The sequence below is a fragment of the Netta rufina genome (assembly GCF_964035555.1).
Source record: "Netta rufina genome assembly, chromosome: Z".
NCBI classification, from domain to species: Eukaryota; Metazoa; Chordata; class Aves; order Anseriformes; family Anatidae; genus Netta; species Netta rufina.
Window position 1 is genome coordinate 10,383,986 of NC_140126.1, and position 22,885 is coordinate 10,406,870.

Sequence of the window (22,885 nt, forward strand, 5' to 3'; positions counted from 1 at the left end):
CGCCCCAGGCATCCTCCTGGGAACATTTGCTACCTCTTCCTCACACACCGGCCTCTCAATCTCTAGGGCCTCAAACCTGTTGCGTAAGGGCACCTGGGAAGGTGGGGCCGGAAGGGGAGGGCATCGCCTGCGATGTCGAGCAGGGACCTGTTTCCATTCCTTCTCAGCTCCCAGATCCCCTCCCTCTGCCCGACGGGGACAGGGGAGGGGGTCCGCCCCCATTTGAGGAGTCTCACCTCGGCACCTCCCCTTGAGGCCCTGCAGGGTGTTACTCCAGAAGTCTATCTCCCGCTCACACTCCCTGATGGCCCTCAACCTCTCCACCTCCTCCTTGAGCTCCGCCACCATGTGGACCAGATCATCCACCTGCTCGCACCTCACGCACACAGTTTCCCTGCCTCCCGCCGATGGCAGCAACAGGCTCAGACACTCCTTGCATCCGGTGACCTGAACTGCGGCATTTTTTAACGGGTAGTCGGTCTGCGTGTGTACCGACTTTCTGGAGAGCGTGCCATGCCTGGTGGCGACCATTATCACCTAGTTACGGCTGTCGTTAAGGAGGTGTTGTTTGTGTGTAGGGGGAGCACTCTGCCCTTCCTGCGCGAACTGCCGCGCCACTCCCTTCTTACGCGCCACGCCCTGTTTGCCCCGCTCCTGGTCGCTCGCGCTCCCTAGGGGCAGCTTTTGAACGGCCGGGGAGGGGGCGCTGCTGGCTCCGCCTTCGCCTCGTCAGCCTCCCTCACGAGGGCTGCCGGGTCCTGGCGGCTCCCTCAAGTAGGCTCGATGCCGGAAAAATTAGCCCTGCCTGGCCCGATCCCCCGCTCCGCTGCAGAACGCGTCTGCCCCAGAGCCGATCGCCTCGGCAAATGGCCTAGGACTTCCATGGTCCTAGAGAATCAAGCAAAAAAGCATCTTTATTAGCAGAAACAATTTAGGTGAAAATTTTGTGTTTTCTGTGTTGAGCAGGCCTGAAGCTATAGAAAGACCTAAGACTCTGCTGTCAGGCAGCCAGTGTAAGAACTGAACAGGAGACAAACAGTTCTTAGCAAGCTCTGAAATCCTAGAATGAACTGAGGCACAAGACTGAGTTCTAAGGACAGAATTAACAACCACACAGATATTAGTTTGCTATTAAGAGTTGTTTCTTTTTAATGTAACATCACTTGAGATACTAGAATTACATAACAGTGTAACATCCATAAGTTTCTACATTTCCAGTTTGAGACAAATACTTAAGTTCATAGCTTTTTTGCATTACAGAAAGTGCAAGAGAGATTTATATACAAGACTAATTGCATGACTGGCTGAAGTGGATACTAAGGCTCTCTCCAAGTTGATTTTCTTAACTTTCCAGTTCAGCAAATGCTTAGACTTTTGATTTAACAATACTATTTCAAGTTTATGCTTAGTATTAACAGAAAAACCTCAGATATCAGCATTCACCACTGGCCAAGAACATAGCTGTTACAATTGGTCATAACTGACTGATTTAAAGGTCTGTTAGTAAAGAGGTTCTTTAGAAAAGGCACATTTAAGAGATGGAGTATTATGTCACATTAATAACACAGAGCTGGTGCATCTGTTCACAAGGAATCTAGGCATGGATTGAAGCCAAGATTGTCTTTTTGCTTTCTGACATACTGGGAACATGTCATGCTACACCATGTATGAATTTGAACTGAGCAACACTGGGGACATTCACTGAGATATAAGCAAGAAACCTATCTGCTTGTTCCACTTGTCTGCCAAGACACCTTAATTAAAAAAAAAAAAAAAATCAAATAAATGAGCTAGTAGATTTCCCTCTCTGAAAAAGCCGTGTTAGCACCGATACAACAGTTAGTGTCAATGACTAGCTCAGTGTTCTTCAAGTGTTTCATCTTACCTGACACTACACTGTAGATCTCTAGTACTCAGGACTCCAGCAATTCTGTTGCAGACCCCACAGTTCATCCCTTTATTACATTTCTGTAGCAGAATGCTACTTTTATTTAAGTGGACAAGTATCCCATTTCTCCTCCACCCATACAATTTACATCTCTGTGGCTTAGACACCAAGTCATATGTCCAGTCACCAATTAGAAGTGAGTAGTATCCACTAACTTTACAACTGGCTGCTGTTGTGGTAACAAGCAAATGACCTAGTAGTTTAAAGTGTGGAGTTTAGCTACTAACTCAATTCCCTTATGTGAAGGCAGCACTTCTTCCCTAGGTACATTCAGTTCCTCTATTTCAGGACAGTAAGTGCTGCAGAAAAAGGAAGTAAGGTGACCATGTTTAAAAGACATGTGACTTAGCATCACTAAGCTCTTCTATGGAATATTGCAAGACTAAAGAAAAACTAACATCCACCAATTTGAGTTTGGGTCTCCAGGCTGAGTACAACTTTCCATTTGGTTTGCCCTGAATTACCATCTTCAAAGCATACTGTTGAGGGTTTGTTTCAATCCACCTGGACATGTTTTAGATTACAGACATCATGGAACGGCAGACAGAAAAGTGAAACAAGTAGAAGAGTCGTGTTGAGAAGAGGTCCAGTTATTCCATTTGTCCTTCCCTGGTTGTGCCTAGTATAATGAAAAGGGCTTAAGGTTAGGATGGCTAGAAGTTAGAGTTTCACAGCTTAAACTAGCTTAGCACCACTAAGAAGAAAAAGCAATAAATAGCAAAACTTGTCTGTAGACAAGTGGACTGTATTTCAGGGGATGACAAATTACTGTATTTATTCCCCTGCCATACCTCTAACAGTTTGTGTTCTGTAGTTAATGGTAAAAGAACTTGAATTAATTTATAATGACAAAAGCTCATGACATCCCTTCTCTTGTTATTACTTTAATTCACCCAGAAAATGTGCCTTCAATGTTTAGGAAATTGAACTGCATGGTGCAGTCTGCTACCATTCTGCTAAAGAGATATCCCACAGAATTTAGTCAGCACATACTTACTCATTAACTTTCCTCAAGGAAATGAAATCTACATCTCTTGTGGCTGAGATTTAAGTCCATAGAACAACAAAATCTTTATTGCTCAGAAAATGAAATTGGTTAGACTTAGGCAGACAACATATACAAGTCTAAGTAGAGGTACTCTAGCAGAAGTGTACTTTAGGAACAGCTTCCAGTACTTCAGAATAGCAATATAGTTGAGCCAGTGTAGTTGTTTACAGCCTGCTTTTTGCCAAAGGTTTCCTGAATCAGTTTCAGAGCATGAAGTAGGTTGTCTAATTAGTGGAAGACTTACCTAGTTTATGCAAAGGGGTTGCCAAAAGGATCACCAAATGGACCAGAAGGTTGTTTCTGAGATTCCTTCTATGAAAAGAAAAGAAAAGTCATAGATTCAGTGGATTTTTTCAAGTTTCACCAGGTTTATTCTGCTTGACTGCATCAGCTAATTTGCATTTCAAATGCTTTCCAGAAAGACAATACTGTGGACCACCTGCTAAATACATATGAACAGTACTGCTTTAAGAAGAATAAAGAGGGGTCTAAAGCCAGTTAGTAGTTACACTAGTTGGAAGCAAGGTACATTTTGGAAAAGCCATGTGTACTTAATTAACTCGTTTGTAGTTGAGCCAACATAGTCACTTTGAGATCTGTTTTAGCCAAATGCTAGATGCCATAGGCCAGCATTCTGGATGTGACCTAGATTTTCCACCAAGGGCTTCAAATTCTGTGTCCCAAATGGGGTGATGTGGGTAGGCCACTTCCTCTCACAAGGGATACCAGCTATAGGAACCTCCCATTCAGTCCTGAAGTGGAAGACATGAAGTGGAAGACTTCTGCAGCTGCACTATTTACAGAACCTTGTAGAAGTTCCCCATATAGAGCTGAAGAAGTTTCCAGGAGGATTTATAGTTTGTAGCATTTGATACAGACCCAGGCCAAATGGAATTACACTTTGCTAGCCTCCTTGCAACAAGTGCCCTCTGTTAGATTAAATATTAGCCTCAGGTATGCAAGTTTTGTTCTATAGCCTCTAAAAGCTATAACTAAGCCAGTTCTCAAACACAGCGATCCCTGTTGGTAGGGTGGAGGGACATAGTGGAAAGTTTTAATACTTACAGGTAAGGCATTGAAAAGGTCTGCTTTAAGTTGACTTTCAAACAGGTTATCAGCTGGCAGTGCACTTTGTCGGGGAACAGGCTTTGGTAATTCTAGGAAGAAGACACAAACTGCTATAATCAAACAAGTACTCATCTCTTTCAGTAAACCAATCTCATTCAGTTGCATATACAAAAACGTAATCAAGAAGCTTTGTGTGACCTCAATTTTATCTTTGGCTTGTCCCTTAGTATACTTGAGCTGGATGAGACTTGTACAGATGTAGCACTCTACAGACCTAGTTCAGGCACTAGGTGTCAGTGTTTGGTCACTGGCATTCATTAATTATTTAACAACAGGGGAGACAGTCCTTCAGTTCCGTTTCAGAACTTAAAAACAAACAAACAAAATGGTTAATGTAATCATTACTATCAGATGCTACTTGTGATCAGCCATCCTCCTCCCTGAGCAGCTATTCAAGCTGAAGAAAGACTTTACCAGTCGTTTTGGCAGACAGCTTGATAGCTTCCATATTATCATGATCTGTACTGTTTTGGGGCATGGCAACTTTACTACTAAACAATTGCTGAAAGCTCCAGAAGCACCTGAAAGACTTTGCTGTTCTGCTCTTCTTGCTGGTACTGCAGGTGGCTTTGTCAGCTGGAAGTCTTTGAACATTTCCTTGACATCCTTCATCTCTCTATCACCAAGTGGATCCAAAGCAATAAAAGCATCGCTCTCTTTCTTGGATATCTCCTTCTGAGGGACAGTTCTAGGTGGTGGCTGAGGTGGGCTACTTGTTGACACAGGTGGCAGTACAGACTGGGGCTGAGCAGATAGTGTTGAAGGTGGGAATACACTACTCTGGAATGGATTTACAGCACTGGATGGCTGTGCCCATGAAGCAGATGTAACTTGTGCTGGCTGTGCCCAGGCACCAGGGGACTGAGAGACTGCTGGACCAAAAGATGGAGGCTGGCTCCAGCTTGGTACTGCTTGAGTGCCAAAGGCAAGTGGTTGAGTAAATCCTGCAGGTTGAGTAGACATCATAGACCCAGGAAAGACAGCTGCAGCCTGGTTGAAGGCAGATGTCTGTGTGCTCCATGGTGATGAAGTTATGGGCAAGCCACCTGCGAGGGGAAGATAATTACACAGCACTTCAGTGTTCTGAAGACCAAGTAGGAGTGTATCAATTCCACTGGGCGTACAGCAAGGAATTTTCCATCAGCTATTTGCAAAAATTTGTTAATTCTTTCTTAAGAAGTCACTTGGAGAGGCTGGTAATAAAGGGGTTAGTATTTTTTCCTCACTCTATTTCAGTACTAGAAGAACAGAACTGAGGTTGGTAGTTACTTCTGTGTAAGTAATTACTAAGATCTTGCAGCAGTGTTACCCTGGCCTCTCAAGTTGTGACACATATTTGCACCTTGTGTACCCAGAACAGCAAGCTTCTGTCAAAAGTTTATCAGTTCTAATTAAAGATGCAGAATTTAGGTGTCTATTCACAAAGAATAATAGTTTAGGGCAGACAGCACTACAGCTTATCTATGGATTAAACACTGAATGTTAAATAAAGCAGAGCTAGAGTATCAATGAAGTGAAGCTTTTGCACCAGTCTAAGATACCTATCATGAACTAACCTACCAGCTAATGGAGGTGCTGTGGTAGGACTTGTTTTGAAGAGGTCCAGTGGATTAGTTTGCACAGGTCCTGTCTGTGCCACTGAGGTTAAACCAAGGCTCTCCTTAGTTGGTGCAAAAAATTCCGGGCTAAACAAGTCATTTGATGCGGTCTAGAAGGAAAGAGAGCTGTTGTGAGATAGCATGGCAGAATATATATTGAGACTAATTATGATCAAGATTCTGTCTGGAGGCACAAGCTTTTAGCTACAGCAGAGCAGGAAGCTTTGATGTATTCTAAGAGGTACTTGCTATCCTAAAGAAGACCAAGCATAAGAGTTTCAAACTTTAGTTTGTTTATGCCTACAGATATGCATGGCATTAGGTATATATAATATATAGTAGTTGCAGGTCAATGACAGGAGAATTGACTAAATACTTGCTATCATAATGAGATTCCCCTCCCCCAAACACTCCTGTCCAATCTGCAATGACACCTGAAGTTGTATCAAGGTCAGCAACTGAGTTTTTCCATCATCTGATTACAAGAGAAATGCAGCTGACCCAGAACCACACTGTGTATGGTCAGACACTGAAATGGCCCTCAGTAGGTAGGTACTTTGAAGTCACATAGGATTCTGTAAACTACTGTTGGTACCTCATCATTATGAAACCACAAGCTGATGCCTGTACAGCTATCATCACGGCTTATTGCATTATATCAAGGGTCAACATACTTAGCAGTATACTTACCAGACCTTTACAGAAGTATGGCAGCATTAAGGAAAAGAGCATACATTTAGTGATCATAGCTATATGAAGCATTCATGAGTGTTAGGATGTACCATGGCTGCAGAGAGGTTAGAGTAAGCATGGCATGTGAAAGACATATGCTGTGAAGCTGTTTAGTCAGTTACACAGTATGAAGAAAGAAAAGCTTCCTTCACCCAGCTTCTTTAAGTAAAAGCATGCATATCACCATTAATTACTCAAACATTGTTCACCTTGACAGACCTCCTTCCTCTTCCTGGCTTGGTACTTTGTGGTGGTGGGCTAATTGTTATAGACTCGTGTGACATGAGCTGGATATTGCTTTCAGAATCTAGCTTTACTCCATTCTGCAGGGTTACTCCTTTGGAAGGACCTTCCACAAATAAGTTTGATGGGACTTTAAGAAAGCCATTCTGTTCTCTGTCTGTTACTCCATTTGGAGTTCTTGCTGCAGGTAGCTTACTCTCAAATGGCCACTGGCTTGTTAGTGCTTCTCGTTTGCCAGTTCTATTAGATATCTGGTCAAACTGTTTACCAAAGTAGTCAATATCACCATTTGAAGCACCATTACCCACCAGTGTCAAGGTGCTCAGATTTTCCTTCTTCTGATCAGCAGATTTTAGAGAATCAAATGAAGTTTGTGCAGATTGGTCTGTCTGTGCAAAAGGATCATCACTGAAAGGGTCTGGATTAGGTGTGGGAAAGAAGCTGAGACTGGTAGAGAAAGAATTTTCTGGCAAGAGTGGTGGCTGTGGCTTTGGTTGGGGAAGAGAAGTTGTGATGCCATTCGAGAAGAGATCCTCTTTTGTAAAAGTCTGTTTGGTCTCAATTTCAGAGTTTAGGTCCACTAACAGAATCTCTTTAGCTTCCTATTTGTTCAGAAAGAAAAAAAAAAGTTAGTTTTATATATGACTTGCTGCAAAGTACACAAGCTCAAGGAAAATATCTGCAGAAGGAAAGATGCTGGTATCCAATACATCATACTAATATGTATTTAACATCACTTTGAAGTGACTCTAAGGCATTAAGTCAAACACTAAGTAGCTGTGATTTAACCACAGCTTGCCGTTTCAGAAACTCACTGTTAAAAGTACCTATTTAAGCTCCCTTAGTTTAAGGGAAGTTACAGTAATTAAGTTCACCTAGGATTTCACTGGAGCCAAGAACCCTTATTGAAACGTCTTTTTTTTTCTTCTTCTTTTAAGAATTTGTGAAATCACATTGTCTTCATGTGATTTCTAGTTGCAGTCTCTTTAGAGTAAGATTAAAAAGCAGGTGGAAGAGGTTAACATACTATCTGCCTACCAAGCAGACAGAAGGGTCAGACCGAGTCACTTGCTAGATTGACATCCATTCCAACAGCAATTGTTGCATGGCTGATTGATGGCGTATACTGCCAGAATAAACTAGTGCAATTTGAGGGGTGGGGGTCACAATGAGTTGTGACAAGGTGAAAATGCATGGTTTTCTGCAGTTAGGCCCCACTGTGAGCCAGGGACACATGTCTGGAATAGGTAGGTGTCCATTCAGAACACATTATTAAGGATTTTCTTGTACATAAAATGAGCTTCAATTTCAAAGGTCATTAGCTGAGTTTCTACAATAGCCCGTACAGCAGAAATATATACTGATAGTTAAGTAGCTGTATACAATATAGTACTGTCAGTCTCAAATGAATTCTGCTGGATATAGAACCGCAGAAATGTAGGGATTGGAAGGGACCTCAAGGGATCATCGGGTCCAACCTGATCTGCCAAAGCAGGTTCACCAGAGCAAATTGCACAGATAGGCATCCAGATGGGTCTTGAATATCTCCAGAAAAGGAAAGTCCACAACAAATGACATTAGCTACTCTAGTCAGTAAATAGCTCCTATTACAGCTCTAGGATGCTAGTACATTGCTGATAACTAGATAGATGTCTCAGTGAAACTAGAACTAAAAGTAAAAGCAGATCTTACTACTAGGACAAAGTTTGCTATCAAAGCCGGAACTGAAACAGTTAAACTACATTCTACTTACTGTGGGACTGCTCACATCAGGAGGTGTTGACATATCCCCAAACAAGTCCATCTGGTCAACTCCCTGGGAGCCAGAAATATTGAAAGAATTGGTGTCTGTTAGAGTTCTTGCAAAAGCAAAACCCAAGCATTATGTAGATCTGCTAAACATCTATACATGCTGTATCTACCACACAAGGTGAAGATACTTTTTTTAACGACATTAGCTCTAAAATTTAACCTACCAGTTTCTGTTTGTTAGCTTGATCAGTAGACAGTGCTTCACTACCATTCTGGAATAGATGAACAACAGTGTCAGTGACAAATATCAATACCTGCCATAAGCATGGAACTTGCAGCCTTAGAAGAGTAAATCAAGCACAGAAAATTTATGGGAGATTACTACCCCTTTTGCTCTCATTTCCACTGTAACTGGGCATTTTACAGTTCCTCCATAATGCTAGCACTATAAAGACAGACAGAGGTAGTTGTATCACAGCAGAAAACTGAATCAGCTGAGGCTGAACTGGAGAGACTTACCTCAGTCTTATTCGCTTCTTCACTCTAAAGAAGAAAAGAAGTCTTTTAGTATCTAGACATCAGGTAGAATATCCAAAGACTTTTGCTCTGGATAGTTTATCTCCTAATTTTGGTAATCAAACTGCTGGCACAGCTACCAACCAATAGCCTCAGATAATCCTGGCTCTAGATAGACCTTTTGCAAGTCTCTTAAAAGCCTGTAAGACTAGCCAAAGCTGAAACAAGTTTTATTCAAACAAAACAAACATTGAAAAGTGTTTGCAAAAATTGAAACAAGAAAACTAACGCAGCTTCTGTAACTGTACTTGCCTTTTTCTTGTCTTCTTCCCTCTTCTTCATATTATATATTAGTTGGAATAAGTCCTTAAGGTCAACAACTAGGGGCTCAGCCTGAAAGAGAACATAAATTTAGGCTACATGCCACTTTGCATTTTGCTTCAGTGGAAGTCCACAGAGCAGCAACAGTAATGGTACAAGAGTAATGTTGAGATATCAGGAAACATCAAGACTTTAGAGGATTGCCTAGTCTCTGCTTAAGCTCTCTTATGTAGAGAGCAAGGGTAATGGGGTAAAAAAAAAAAAAAAAAAAAAAAAAAAAAAAAATCAGTCCAGAACTGTTAAATCCCCATGGAAAAATGACAGTACCTATGCTAAGTGTACTTTTTTTGTCCTGCTAAAAAGCATGTAGCTCAAGACTTCATGAGTACATGGCAAGTCCTAATCATATTTGCTTGAAAGTGCAAGGAGTGTTCAAGCTCCATAGTAGCCTCATAGCGGGGGATGGAGGGGGGGAATTTTCCTGTGTTTCTACCAACTCCAACAATGAACATGGAGAAAGCTTCTATAGTTTGTTCTGGACTACAAGATACTGAACAAAACAAGAGCCACTGGCTCCTACCACCCTTCTTCAGGAGACATCTGTGCTGATATTTCCCTACACCTCATAGGACTATCAGAACATCTGATAGGGCCTACTGTTAAGTGTTTACACCGTAGCATCACTCATAGCATACGGAAAAGGGCCTCTGATCAATACCTGTTGTGCTGTTTTTATGGCAAAAAACTGGTGTTGGCCTTCTCCTCCACAAATATAGCCAAAGGCACGATTATCTGTTACATCCCGAGCAATGAAGGAGATTTTGTTTACTGGATGCTCATGCTCTATGACCTAGAATTAGAAAAAAAACAAAAACAAAAACACACACAAAAAACAAACCCCATTGGTTTAAATTGCAGGATCTAGTTCAGACTTTCTAACTACTCACTTGTAGTAAGAATCACATTAAGAGAATGACTCATTTCTTACCCCAGTTTTTTCATCTATTATCTTGATACCAGAGAGGGAGATGTTCACCCAGATCCTCTGCTTGTGTTGACCCTGGGAGCGAGCTGCCACTGCCATTCCCTGAACAAATGGAATATCAAAGCATTGATGAGACGTCCACTGGGTTGAATGAGTTTTAGCTTGTCTCCTAAGAAGAGACAATGAGCCCATAGCCGGTATTGTACTAGTGCTAATCTAGTTATTCCTAAGCAGTGCTATGGTTTGAGCAACATTTATCTTACAACAGATGGCTGGCTAGGTTAGATGCAATATCTCAAAATTAGACTGTTTCCTCTGTAAGCACGTAGGAGCTTTAGAGATTCCTTCCATGGTTTACAGAACTATGGCAACAGCAGCATCCTTACCAGGTCAATTCAGCTTTCCTGGCCTGACTGAAACTACTGTGAGGGTTCTGCTTTCCAGAAGTAGCTATCTTCATTGCTGCAGTGTTTCATTTATCCCTTGTTTTGTCTATATATCTTGTTGTCATGATTGCTACAGAATGTCAGCTTGGGCTTTGAATTATTATGCTAAATATCACAAAATTCCACCCATCCAATACCAAAGCTCACTATTTGTAATCCAGTTCATTCTTTGGAATATAGTATGGATGATAACAAAAGACCCAACAGAATATTCCTAAGACAGTAGAGAAACCATGATCAACTGCATTTGAAACTACTAACTGAGCAATGGGTTACAGCTTTAAAAGCATCTGCCATCCAATATGAACATTTCCATCCGAACAGAACATTTTCCTTGCATACCAACTCAGGCTTTTACCTTCAGCTTCATCATTGAATCCTGACTCATTTTGTCTCCTCTTGCCTCAGGGACATCATCAATGCCAATCAGTTTAGCTTTGTATCTTACACCATCACCTTTGAATCTAGCCAAGAGAGATTCATCTGTCTTTTCAGGCCCTGGAGACAGATAAAGGTTTTAGAAGAGAAATGTTATGTTGTGGCTTTGGAAGCTTTTTAAGTATGTACTAATATGGTGTATTTTCTTGTAAAAATTGTCAGTTGACTATAACAGACTAACAACCTAAGCCCTTCTAGAAACGTGTGCTCCACAAGATAGCTATTCCTTTACAGTCACAGTAATCTTAGAGATTTTGACTTGTATTCAAAGAGTGGGGACCAATACTTAATGTCTAGAAACTTCAGAACAGTCATAACACATTGAAATCTGTGGGCATCAACTAAGCCAAGAGTAGTACTTCCTATGGCCATAATGGATGATCAACAAGCTTTCAGGTGTGAGCCTGAAGTTCTGGTCTAGTTAGATCTCTTCTTGGTCTCTAATAATCTACTAGTGCCTGTGCTAGAACTTGCTGTCAGTACCATCACCTCTACAAGAAGTCCTAATACCTACATCCCTATAATCACTTTATATTTTAGCTGTATTTGCCATTTTCACTATTACCATTACTTCTCAGAACAGCTTCATTTTCTTCCATATACTCAACATGTTCAATGTGTACTTCAGTATGTATTTCTGTATGAGGCAATTATATCTCAAATGACCAATCTAAAGAGCTATTGTCTAATACAATTATTCTCATGAACGATGTTTCCTAGCTTTTCTGGAGTAGAATCTGAATCCAGTGTGTCACTCCCACATTAGAGGGAGGAGAATAAAGTGAGGTCGTATTCAGAGCAACAGCTACCTAGATGGTTGTAAGTCTGGTCACCCCCTCAGGAGACACCTCTGGACAACTCCTCAGGCATTCAGTGATTTTTTAAAGCATCTCATTTGTTGATCTTGACAAGTAGAACAGCAAGCTCCAGAACCTAGAGCTAGAAAAAGCTTTCAAGCTAAAAGCCTACCTTCTGGTTAGATTATACTAGTTTATTTACTCACCCTCCCAGTCAGCTTGAAACCTTTAAGTTATTTCAACTATGCAGCAAAAGTGGTCTTAGTCTTAGGCAAAAGATTAAGGAGACTGACCTGAAGCATTCAAGAGGTAATTATTTCTTACCTTTCTTTTTTTCTTTCTTTGAAGGCTGTGCTTTTGGTGGAGCCTGCTGCTCAGGCTGGCTGTTGATAGTAGTAGTAGTTTCGGCTTCAGTAGACATGATGAGATGATGGTCAGTTGTATTTGATGTTGTTCCTTGGATTCTAAAGAACTATCAGATGGCAGGCATAATATTTTTACCCTGAAGAAAAAAATATCCCCGTTATACCTGTTAGTCCAGTTTTATTCTGCTGAATACTGAAGCACTGTATAGGCTGTAAATCTTGGAAATGGTCATATGGGAAATCTGACTCACTGCCTCTTCATCTCAGGCTACAGAAAGAATGAAGTTACAGCAACTAGGTGATGACCCCTTACCTCAGTAATACCTAATCAGTATATCATACTGACTTACATCCACAGGCCGTACTTGCATCATCCTGTTTTAATCTGTCATCCTTTAGCTTTTCACCTTTTAAAGCTATTTATAGCACCTCAGATATTTGTTGTATTCTTCTTCACTACAATCATCATCCGTAGTAGCATAGGAGAGAATGCAAGAAACATTTACTAGGACCTGTTCTAAACTCTCATGAAAATAACATCAGAATACTCAATAGAAACCATCAGATCTTATTCCTGTAAGTACTCAAAGTCTGAAGTTATAGCACTCAACAGGTAAAAGCAACTAAATTCATTAGACTGCAAGACTGCTTCAGAAGAAGACAAAAAGCTCCCAAACACCGAAACTCTTGCCTAAAGTCAAGTAATCTTCCCCCTTCAAAAAAGATCTCTGCAAATTAAGTCATACTAGTCCATTGTTTCATACTTGTCCAACTCCATGCCACAATACCCTTCTACCCTCAGAGAACATATTAAAACAAACAAAAAACTAAACATCACCACCAACTGCAGCCACCATGTTTTGTTCCTAAATAGCTGAAACACAGAGTCATGCTTACTGAATAAAAGGACTTGTGCTTATGGAGATCTGAAGATCACCTATACCCAGCCAGAAAGATTTGGACATTCACATCCACTACAGAAATTGCCTTGTGAGTTTTGTCTAAGGTATTGAAGTGGGTTCTGTTCAAGTGGTCTGCTGAATTTAACATTGATAAGTGAAGCCAAATGATGGTAAGAATTAAATAGCTGGTCTACATTCTCTACTAGCCATTCCCTCTGTTTCCAAACTGGTAGCAACAGACCAAGTCACCCCTTTTATTCAGCACACTATTTGAGATGTACTATGTAACCAGACAAATGCTGTAGGCTTATAACACCATGAGATATACAATGCCTATAATTTTCAACGGCATATTCCCCACTTGCCTTAGTTATGCCTGATGTTTTACCTGTTACTTAGAAGTTCCTTTAAGTGTTTTGTTCCCATTTCTGCCTCTCTTCTTCCCTCAATTCATTAAGTCAATATCTACAAATTGACTCATCCAGTTTGCAATTATTGTTAATTGCATGCCAGTGCTTAACTGATTCTTAACCTGGGAAAGACCAAGAGATCTTTGTTCTTAAGAGAAAGAATTTCACCTTGAAGGCCTCAATTTCTGTTTAGCCAGGAAGGACAGTGTCCATTCCGACAAAGGAGCAAGAGAAAAAAGTATTACATCACACAGGTTGGCAGGACACTCGCAGCAGTGCTAGAAGGTTTTGCCCACTGGGGGAAGAAGAAAGCACTCATTAAGCAAGTGAAATAAAGCCAATTGGTTCTCACTTTAAATCTAGTCCAGCATCTAGTTCTGATAGTAGAGTTTCAGGTGGAGATAGCCTTTAGGCTGCACCGATGGGCTGAGGTCAACTGCATGAAGTTCAACAAGGCCAAGTGCCGGGTCCTGCACCTGGGGCGCAATAACCCCAAGCAGAGCTACAGACTGGGAGAGGAATGGTTGGAGAGCTGCCAGGCAGAGAAGGACCTGGGAGTGATGGTGGATAGTCAGCTGAATATGAGCCAGCAGTGTGCTCAGGTGGCCAAGAAGGCCAACGGCATCCTGGCTTGTATCAGGAACAGCGTGACCAGCAGGGCGAGGGAGGTGATCGTCCCCCTGTACTCAGCTCTGGTGAGGCCGCACCTCGAGTACTGTGTTCAGTTTTGGGCCCCTCGCTACAAGAAGGACATGGAGGTGCTTGAGCGGGTGCAGAGAAGGGCGACGAAGCTGGTGAGGGGCCTGGAGAACAAGTCCTACGAGGAGCGGCTGAGGGAGCTGGGCTTGTTCAGCCTGGAGAAGAGGAGGCTCAGGGGCGACCTTATCGCTCTCTATAGGTACCTCAAGGGAGGCTGTAGCGAGGTGGGGGTTGGCCTGTTCTCCCACGTGCCTGGTGACAGGACGAGGGGGAATGGGCTTAAGTTGAGCCAGGGGAGTTTTAGGTTAGATGTTAGGAAGAACTTCTTCACTGAAAGGGTTGTTAGACATTGGAACAGGCTGCCCAGGGAAGTGGTGGAGTCACCATCCCTGGAAGTCTTCAAAAGACGTTTAGATGTAGAGCTTAGGGATATGGTTTAGTGGAGGGCTGTTAGCGTTAGGTTGGAGGTTGGACTCGATGACCTTGAGGTCTCTTCCAACCTAGAAATTCTGTGATTCTGTGATTCTGTGATTTACACTTCAGTGTAGTGTGCCATTCCCTAGATTTATCAAGTCCTGTAGAAAGAAACCTTAATATCTTTCCTCCTATAGGAGGAAAGATATTAAGGTTGAATCATTAGTCAGCCACCCATCCCATCTAGAAGGTTACTGTTTAGAGAACAGAAAGAAAAGTATGGAAAAGAACAGACCTAAGACATGCTCTCTAGCAGCTGAATCACAGCTTTCAGATGTTCTGCCCAACCCTGTGCCAGAAAGAAGAAACCACAAACTTGAGGCACTGAGTCTTGCCTGTAAATGATCCTGCTTCCCCAGTTTAGGGAAATGTGTTATGCAACCAAGTATCAGACTCTGAAGAACCCCAAATTAAGAGGAAATAAGTAAATATCCTAGAAAGAAGCAAATATCACAGAATTATAGGGGTTGGAAGGGACCTCAAAAGATCATCAGGTCCAACCCACCTGCCAAAGCAGGTTCCTTAGAGCAGGCTGCCCAGATAGATGTCCAGACAGGCCTTAAATATCTCCAGAGAAGTAGACTCCACAACCTCCCTGGGCAGCTTGTCCCAGTGCTCCATCACCCTCACCGTGAAGAAATTCTTTCACATGTTGGCGCACAACTACCTGTGCTCTATCTTGTGGCCATTACTCTTTGGCCAACCTCTTTTCAGTGGTTTGCGTGGAACTGGACAAGTCCCTCTGTCTCCCACACCTCAGGTATTTATATACATTGATGAGATCCCCCCTCAGTCTTCTCTTCTGAGGGCTGAACAGACCCAGGTCTCTCAGCCTTTCCTCATAGTGAAGATGCTCCAGGCCCCTTCTTTTTTGTTGCCCTCCAATGGACAATTTCTAGGAGATCCCTGTCTTTTTCGTAGCAGGGAGCCCAGAACTGGACACAGTACTCCAGGTGAGGCCTGACCAGGGCACAGTAGAGGGGGAGGATCACCTCCCTTGACCTGCTGGGGCCACACTCCTTTTGATGCACGCCAGGATCCCATTGGCCCTCTTGGCCAACAGGGCACACTGCTGGCTCATGGTCAACTTGTTGTCCACCAGGATCCCCAGGTCCTTCTCCTCAAAGCTCCTCTCCAGCACGTCATCCCCCAGCCGGTACTGATGCACATGGTTGTTCCTTCCCAGGTGCAGGACTCTACAATTGCTCTTATTAAACTTCATTTGGTTTCTTCCTGCCCATCTCTCCAGCCTGTCCAGGTCTTGCTGAATGGCAGCACAGCCTTCTGGCTTGTCAGCCACTCCTCCCAGCTTTGTGTCATCGGCATAGTTGCTGAGGGCAAACACTGTTCCCTCATCAACATCGTTGATGAAGATGTTGAACAAGACCAGACCCAGCACTGACCCCTGGGGAACACCGCTAGTCACAGGCCTCCAGCCAGACTCTGTGTCACCGATCACCACCCTCTGAGCTCGGCCAGTCAGCCAGTTCTCAACTCACCTTACTGTCCACTCCCCTATCCCACGCTTTATCAGCTTTGCTATCAGGATGTCATGGGAGACAGTATTGAAAGCCTTGTTAAAGTCAAGGTAGATGACATCCAGTGCTCTCCCCTCATCTACCCAGATGGTGATGCCATCATAGAAGGCAACAAGTTTGGTTGAGCATGACTTCCCCTTGGTGAATTCATGCTGACTACTGCTCATAACCTTCTTCTCTTCCAGTTGCCTAGAGATGGCATCCAGAACAAGCTGTTCCAACACCTTTCCAGGGATTGAGGTGAAACTGACTGGCCTGTAGTTTTCTGGATCCTCCTTCTTGCCCTTCTTGAAGACCAGAGTGACATCGGCTATCCTCAAATCTTCAGGCCAAAGTTAGCATCCAGACACTTAGCTGGTGTGTCTGAACTAATGACCTGTTTTGGGAATAATGCAGCATCTTACAATGAATTTTGGTATCAGCTTTTCCAGCCTCTGTGTTCAGCATTTAGAATCCCAACCTCTTACTTCACTTTGTAGATTAAGAAACCAGTCTTAGCACAAGCAATACTGGCATCTGAACTCTAAGCTCTTCTTTTAGAAATAAATTGGAAAATACTCCAGTATGCTCTATTTTTGACAGTTATTTAGGTGATAACACAGGCTTAGATTATATTCTTATAGAAGGTCACTAGCCTGCTTCTGTAGTCCTTACAAGAACATTTCCACAATAAATTTCTTCACATCCATTTTCCAGAAAGACAGGATACTTTCTGACTTGTTAAGGGACCACTCCTACATACCACTCACTTCAGTTTCCAGTGCTGAAGCCTCTGACTGAGGAGCCACTGTCTTAAGGGGCTTCAGCTGTCCACTCCAGCCATTGCTCAGAAAAGCATCACCTGCTACTTATAGGATAAGGAATCTCAGGCCACATGCTGGCAGTGCCTTCTGTCAAGACTATTTGCTGAGGCTCCCTGCATACATTAAAAACTGCTCTGCTTCCAGGTTGCAAAATTGATGCAGCTAGTGTTTATTCAGATGCAAACTGGATTTTGTACCACAGAACAGCTCAGATACTTCACTTCCAACTGTACAGTTCTCTCCTGCCTAGAAGGACTGTTCCTGATCTTCCTTCTACTAAGTACAGCAAAGGACTTTTGCCAATAACTGCGCTTTTCACCCCTTTCCTCAGAGCAGGAACTTGACACATATTGAAGCTGTTATCATAGGTTATTTCAGCTGCATGCTGTTAACTGTCCAGTGTTGGCAGAGTTATCCAGCTTTGCAGTTTGGGTGTGTGCAAGCTGTACTGAGAGAGATTGCATATGTTCTGCATAACCTATATGGAACTGTAAGTGTTCAGTTGTAACTGTGTTCTTCTTGTTCACAAATCTATCTGCATGAAAAATGGGATTTTGTTCTATTACTCTTGAGTTCACTCAATTTAAAATCATATAGTCATTACAACAGGGTGAAGTGTTGTGGGCTGCTTATACAGAAGGTGCTCATCAAGCCAATTAACCTTAAGCAGTCAGAAACCTGTCCTTAAACATTAATTTTGGCAGTATTTGAAGAACCTTGCACCTAGCCACCAGCTACAGCCAGCCTTTGGTTACATAGTTCGTTGTAGCAGTCATTGGTTGCAAAAGTTGCTCCCTGCTGTCTCCTATAACAGATGTAAGTTATGTTCTTGATCTCTCATTGAAAGACTGATGATTCTGCTTGAAATTTAGGAAGACAAGTTCTCCTACAGCAGTTTCAGTCCTCAATTTTGTAGTATCAAGTATACTATAACTCTATCTATTCTATCAGCCAGGCTGGCAACAGTTTGCAGGTAGATCTGCTATTCAAACTACTAGAAAACTAGGTGACCTTTGTGCCCTGCTTTAAAGCACAAGTTACCCTGTTTAATGGAAGCACAAAAGTTAGTCTCTAAGGTTGCATACAGGCTACAGTATTAACACTACTTCCTTTGTGTTCTCTACTTCTCCTGCCCACCCTTAGAAGGTAATCTCATCACTAAGCATTTTAGCCACAGTGTACTACAGACCCCTCAGAGGAGGAGACTTGCAGTTATGCAATGTATCAGCATTAAGTGTTCAGTATACTTTGCTATGAGCAAGATCCTAGTGGACATTTTTCACAAAGCCTCCTTAATGTCAGGTAAAACATCTGTTATTGTGGCCCTCTAACCTAGCAGTTCTGTTTAAGATATAAACCTCCTAAGGTATTTTACTTCTCATCTTATTGCTTAAGAATGCAACATGAACTGACAAAACAGCAGGAAATTCAGCTCTGAGGCCAACAGTCTGCCCTTAGCTGGCCTCAAAAGGTCTGAGCTTTGAGATTTAAGGTGACGTGCACCAGCTATGAAGCTTTATTAGAAGCTTTTAAGAAAAAACACACTGATACAGTTGGGAGTGAAGATCTGCAGGGCATTTCAGCCAAGGCACTTCATAGCATATGCAAGGCACATCTTTTCTGTAAAGAGGAAAATGGAATTGTCTATGCCCTCATCAACCCAAGAAATCAGGAGTTAGACAGGAGATGATGCTTTGTTCAGTATTCAGCCTTTCAGCTTGTATAAACATGTTAATCCTGTTCTAACTGGTACCTCTTGTTTACTGACTCAGCCTGCCACCATGTTTTATCCAGCTTGTTTATAACCCTGAGACCCTTGAACCCATATACAACCTCAGAACTGTGTTCCTAAAGTCAGCTTATTTTGGAAGTCACACTTCTTTGATACCTTATTCTATGTGATCCTTCTAACACAACTCCAAATTGCATTTCTGTAGAATCCACTCTGAGGCAGGGGAGTACTGGCTTGTGCCTGGTTGTGCTCCACAACAGAAGCTTAAGACCTTTTAGCATTTCTCCCCCCAGCCTCACAGTGGGGGAAGAGTTTTAGTTCCACTACTAATCCCTTAATCTACATGCAGAGCTAAATTTTTCCTCTAAAATCCTTACAGATAGCATGAAGCTACCTTGTAATCTCTTCATCACTTCTGACAGAATCTATACAGCAAACCGGATTTGTTCTATCAGTACCATTTCCAGAGTCAGCTGGCTTTCTCTGGATGTGGAATTCATTCCTTCACTGTCCTTGCAAATTCTCATCTCGAAAGTGTTTGCATATTGCTAGCTTTGCTGAAGCAAGTCCACAAGCAGCCTCAAGTACTTGGTTAACCCAGCAGGTCACACAAGTGTACTAGCGGTGTAAAGTTCACAAGGAGAAAAGTACAGTTTTCTCAGGAGAGCATTCACCTGTTCAGAGTGCTTGTCCTGCATCTGTTCATGAAGTAAAAGTGGTAAGTAAAATGTATATCCATAACATCTACTGGGCAACTGTGTCCAGCAATTGGATTATTCAGGTGCTTTGGCAAGTAATGCATATCTCACTGAAAAAGTGGGATCTATACATACTGCAAATGTACAGAGATACTTAGAAACATAGCAGAAGGCACGTATTGGAATGGATAACCATCTCTACCTTCACAAAAGGTAACTGATGCCAGCTTTCTGGCATTTGGCTCATCCTTCCAAATGATAACACTGTGCACAACTGCTGGTGCTCAGCTAACAGCTTAGTTAGAAGTAAGAGCACAGTAGATGAGAAGGAGTGTCATAAGTTACAGGACTAGTACAGTAGAGCTTGTTATAGTCCTAGCCTTCTGTCTACAGTAATAAGCTCAGAATATTATCAGATTCCCCATAGAAGAACCATCTCATCTAAGACTCAAAGCACCTCGCTTTCAGCATGCTGTACCCAGAGTCTTCCTGTATCATAAGTCATGAATGAGGTATGCTAGTTAAGCCTCTGCTTTGATGGGTCACCTGACATTCATTTAGCACTCACATCTTCCTTATCATTTCTACCAATCAGTTCTCCTCCAAAAGGAAATTCTAGTGACTGTCTATTAATAGAAGCTTCTGCTTTAGACTTGACCACATCCTCAGCCCATTCAGGGCAATTTGGAAGCTGGACTATGCCTCAAGGGCCATTTGAGTTGGATGTGATTGCAGTGATTCTTTAAACAGACAATCTTGAGTCTCATACAACCCCCTTCTCACCTGAGAAGATTTAATCTGGACTTGCCCCTCTGTTTAGCTACCTGCTGTATCCCCCACAAGGAACAATAATCACCTGATGCAGCATTAGTAGGTTTTCATAACAGCTCCTAACTTCCTGATAGTGACCTGTTAGACACCTGGTCACATTTTCGATTTATTAGCACCTAGTAAGTCTTCACAACCAGATAGAATACACAGCTTTCGTAATTAATTTAATTTGAACTTCTGTTGTGCTTATTGACACAGCAGTGTCGATATCTAAGCATATCTATGCCAATTCCTTAGCATACAATGAGAAAAACCTTTAAGTCTATAACCTCTCAGATCTGCTCAATTTTGGACAGCCTTGTTTATGAAAGCTACAAAAGTCTTCTGAGGGGGAAAAAAAGTGTAACCTTTTAAGGCAAACTAGATCCATTAATATGAAAGTGATTTCTTTCCACTCACTCTGCATTCTCCACCCTCCCAGCCCCCCAAAAAAGTCAACTTAATCCTACCTTACCAGTGGATTTACACGCCTCCTTAGAGACTGCTCAAGTAGCCAGCCTCAACTTATCTGAGGAGTAGAAGATCTGCTACAAAGAAGTCCAGCTGTATTGATACCACCTGCACGTATATTACTGTTCAGATCACAGGCACTACCTTGAAACAACAGCCAAAGTTAAGTGACATCACACAACAATTGCTAGAGACTTAAAGCCTCACCAGCTAAGAAGTTAGTTTTCCAGAGAAGAACAGACTCATTTCAGTTAATCCTAGGCATCTCTAATTACACTTATTTACCACACACAGGAGCATCACCCTGAGATTCACCAACAGAGTGGTGCTCAGCAAGGATGCTCTATATAAAAACAAAACAGAAAACCCGCCCCTGCTTCACTGCATCCTAGCCCTTCCTTTCTCTCCGGTACCAGAGGATTCTCCCATCTCCACAACTCAACGTATACGAGCACCGAGTTTCACAAAATTTCCCCGTCTATAACTCCCACCCCCCTCCACACACAGGAATAAAAACGCATAATTATTTTGCTTCCAGCTCAGGCTTCCTCAGGGAGCTGGCCCTGCCGGAGCAGGATGCAGGCGGCTTCCACCCCGCGGCACAGCCAGGACAGGGGCTGCCAGTCTGGGAGCATCGTTGCTGCCCCCGGGGCCGGGAGCCGGGGGGCCGGGAGCCGGGGGGCCGGGAGCCGGGGGGCCGGGAGCCGGGGGGCCGGGAGCCGGGGGGCCGGGAGCCGGGGGACTCCTCCGACCCCGTGGCGCTTTTTCGGCCCCGTCTGGCGGCAGAGGAGCTTGGCCTTGCCCCCCAGGGGCTGCGGAGAGATGGGGGCAACCCCCCGCTGCGGTGGCAGCTCCCCTGCGGGATCCCCACTCCGTGAGCCCCGCAGCACCCCGGGGAAGAGGGGGGGGGCGGAAGGCGGGGCAGCCCCGCCACCGGCACCCACCTCGGGAAGGGAAGGAGGAAAAGAAAATGGATAAACGAGTGAGTGCATACATAAAATAAGCGCCTTCTCCCCTTCCCCGTTGATGACAGCCCCCCTCCCCCCTCCCGGAGGCTTTGCGAGAGCCGAGCCCCGCTTGCAAAGCTACTTACGAGCTAGATCCGTGCCGCCCCGAGCATGATCCGACGACTGCAGCTGGTAGCCTGGCGGGGAGCGAGGGCCCGGTTAAATATTCTGTGGTACTCTCGCCTTCAGATTAGTTAGCCACTCACAGCGAGAGATATGGTTTTAATCAGATGCTGGCAGCTGAGGACTACCCAGGAATGTGTTATGATGTTTTTGCTGCCTGGTCTTGGCTACTCCCCCTCAACGTGTCGGTGCTCACTATCTTAACCCCATGCGAGCCGCCGCCGCCGCCGCTGCTGCAGGAGGGGGGAGTGGGGGGCCAGGGACAGCCCCCTGTCCCGGCCGGGGCCCGCAGCCCACCCGCGGTAGACGGGGTGCGCCCAGTGGGAATGGGCACGGCTGACGGAGCGCAGATATTTCGTGCTCGCCAGGCGGCGGTGGGCTCGACTCTGCTACACAAAACGGGTCCCCTCGTGTGTCTGTGTGCCCGTCTGTGTAAACGCGGGTGCGGCGGTGTTGTTCGAAGAGCGAGTCCAAGCCAGAAGCTTATTTTCTGCAAAATGGCTAAAACCAAAATACCACCCTCCCACCACCCCCAAACCTGTGGCCAGCTGAACCAAAATATTGGGTCAGTGCAATTCAGTTTCTGGGTCACATCCAGACCTGACCTTTGTACTTCCCACTCATCTTTATTCAAACAGCTATCGTTTTTTTTTTTTTTTTTTTTTTTTTTTTTTTCTCTCAGTGCAGTACAGATGTTTTCCAACTTGTGTGAAAAAGCCTCTGATAAAAAATCATTTTTCTTGTCCTTGTAACAGAACTTCTATTTTTTTTTTCAAGGCTGTAAATGCCTAACAATCATTTTCTCAAAGCAGTGCAAAATATTTCTGTCCAAAACTATGATATTGCCCTTTGCAACAATACCCAATTAAAAAAACAGAGAGAGGGAGAAAAAAGAAAAAAA

The 22,885-nt window shown here is 43.4% G+C and overlaps 1 protein-coding gene across 1 annotated transcript; it reads right to left on the bottom strand.

Annotated features, from left to right (window-relative positions):
• Positions 1–1,239: 1,239 nt before the first annotated feature.
• On the bottom strand, positions 1,240–22,082 carry DAB2 (DAB adaptor protein 2). The gene is made up of 15 exons (XM_084305701.1): positions 21,948–22,082; positions 12,277–12,454; positions 11,076–11,215; positions 10,275–10,373; positions 10,005–10,136; positions 9,278–9,358; positions 8,969–8,992; positions 8,674–8,721; positions 8,451–8,513; positions 6,664–7,299; positions 5,685–5,832; positions 4,646–5,170; positions 4,062–4,153; positions 3,241–3,308; positions 1,240–2,567 (listed from the first exon to the last, which is right to left on the bottom strand). Exons 2-14 carry the CDS (start codon positions 12,371–12,373, stop codon positions 3,246–3,248), a joined length of 2,148 nt encoding a protein of 715 aa, XP_084161827.1. The 5' UTR covers positions 12,374–12,454; positions 21,948–22,082; the 3' UTR covers positions 1,240–2,567; positions 3,241–3,245.
• Positions 22,083–22,885: the final 803 nt, after the last annotated feature.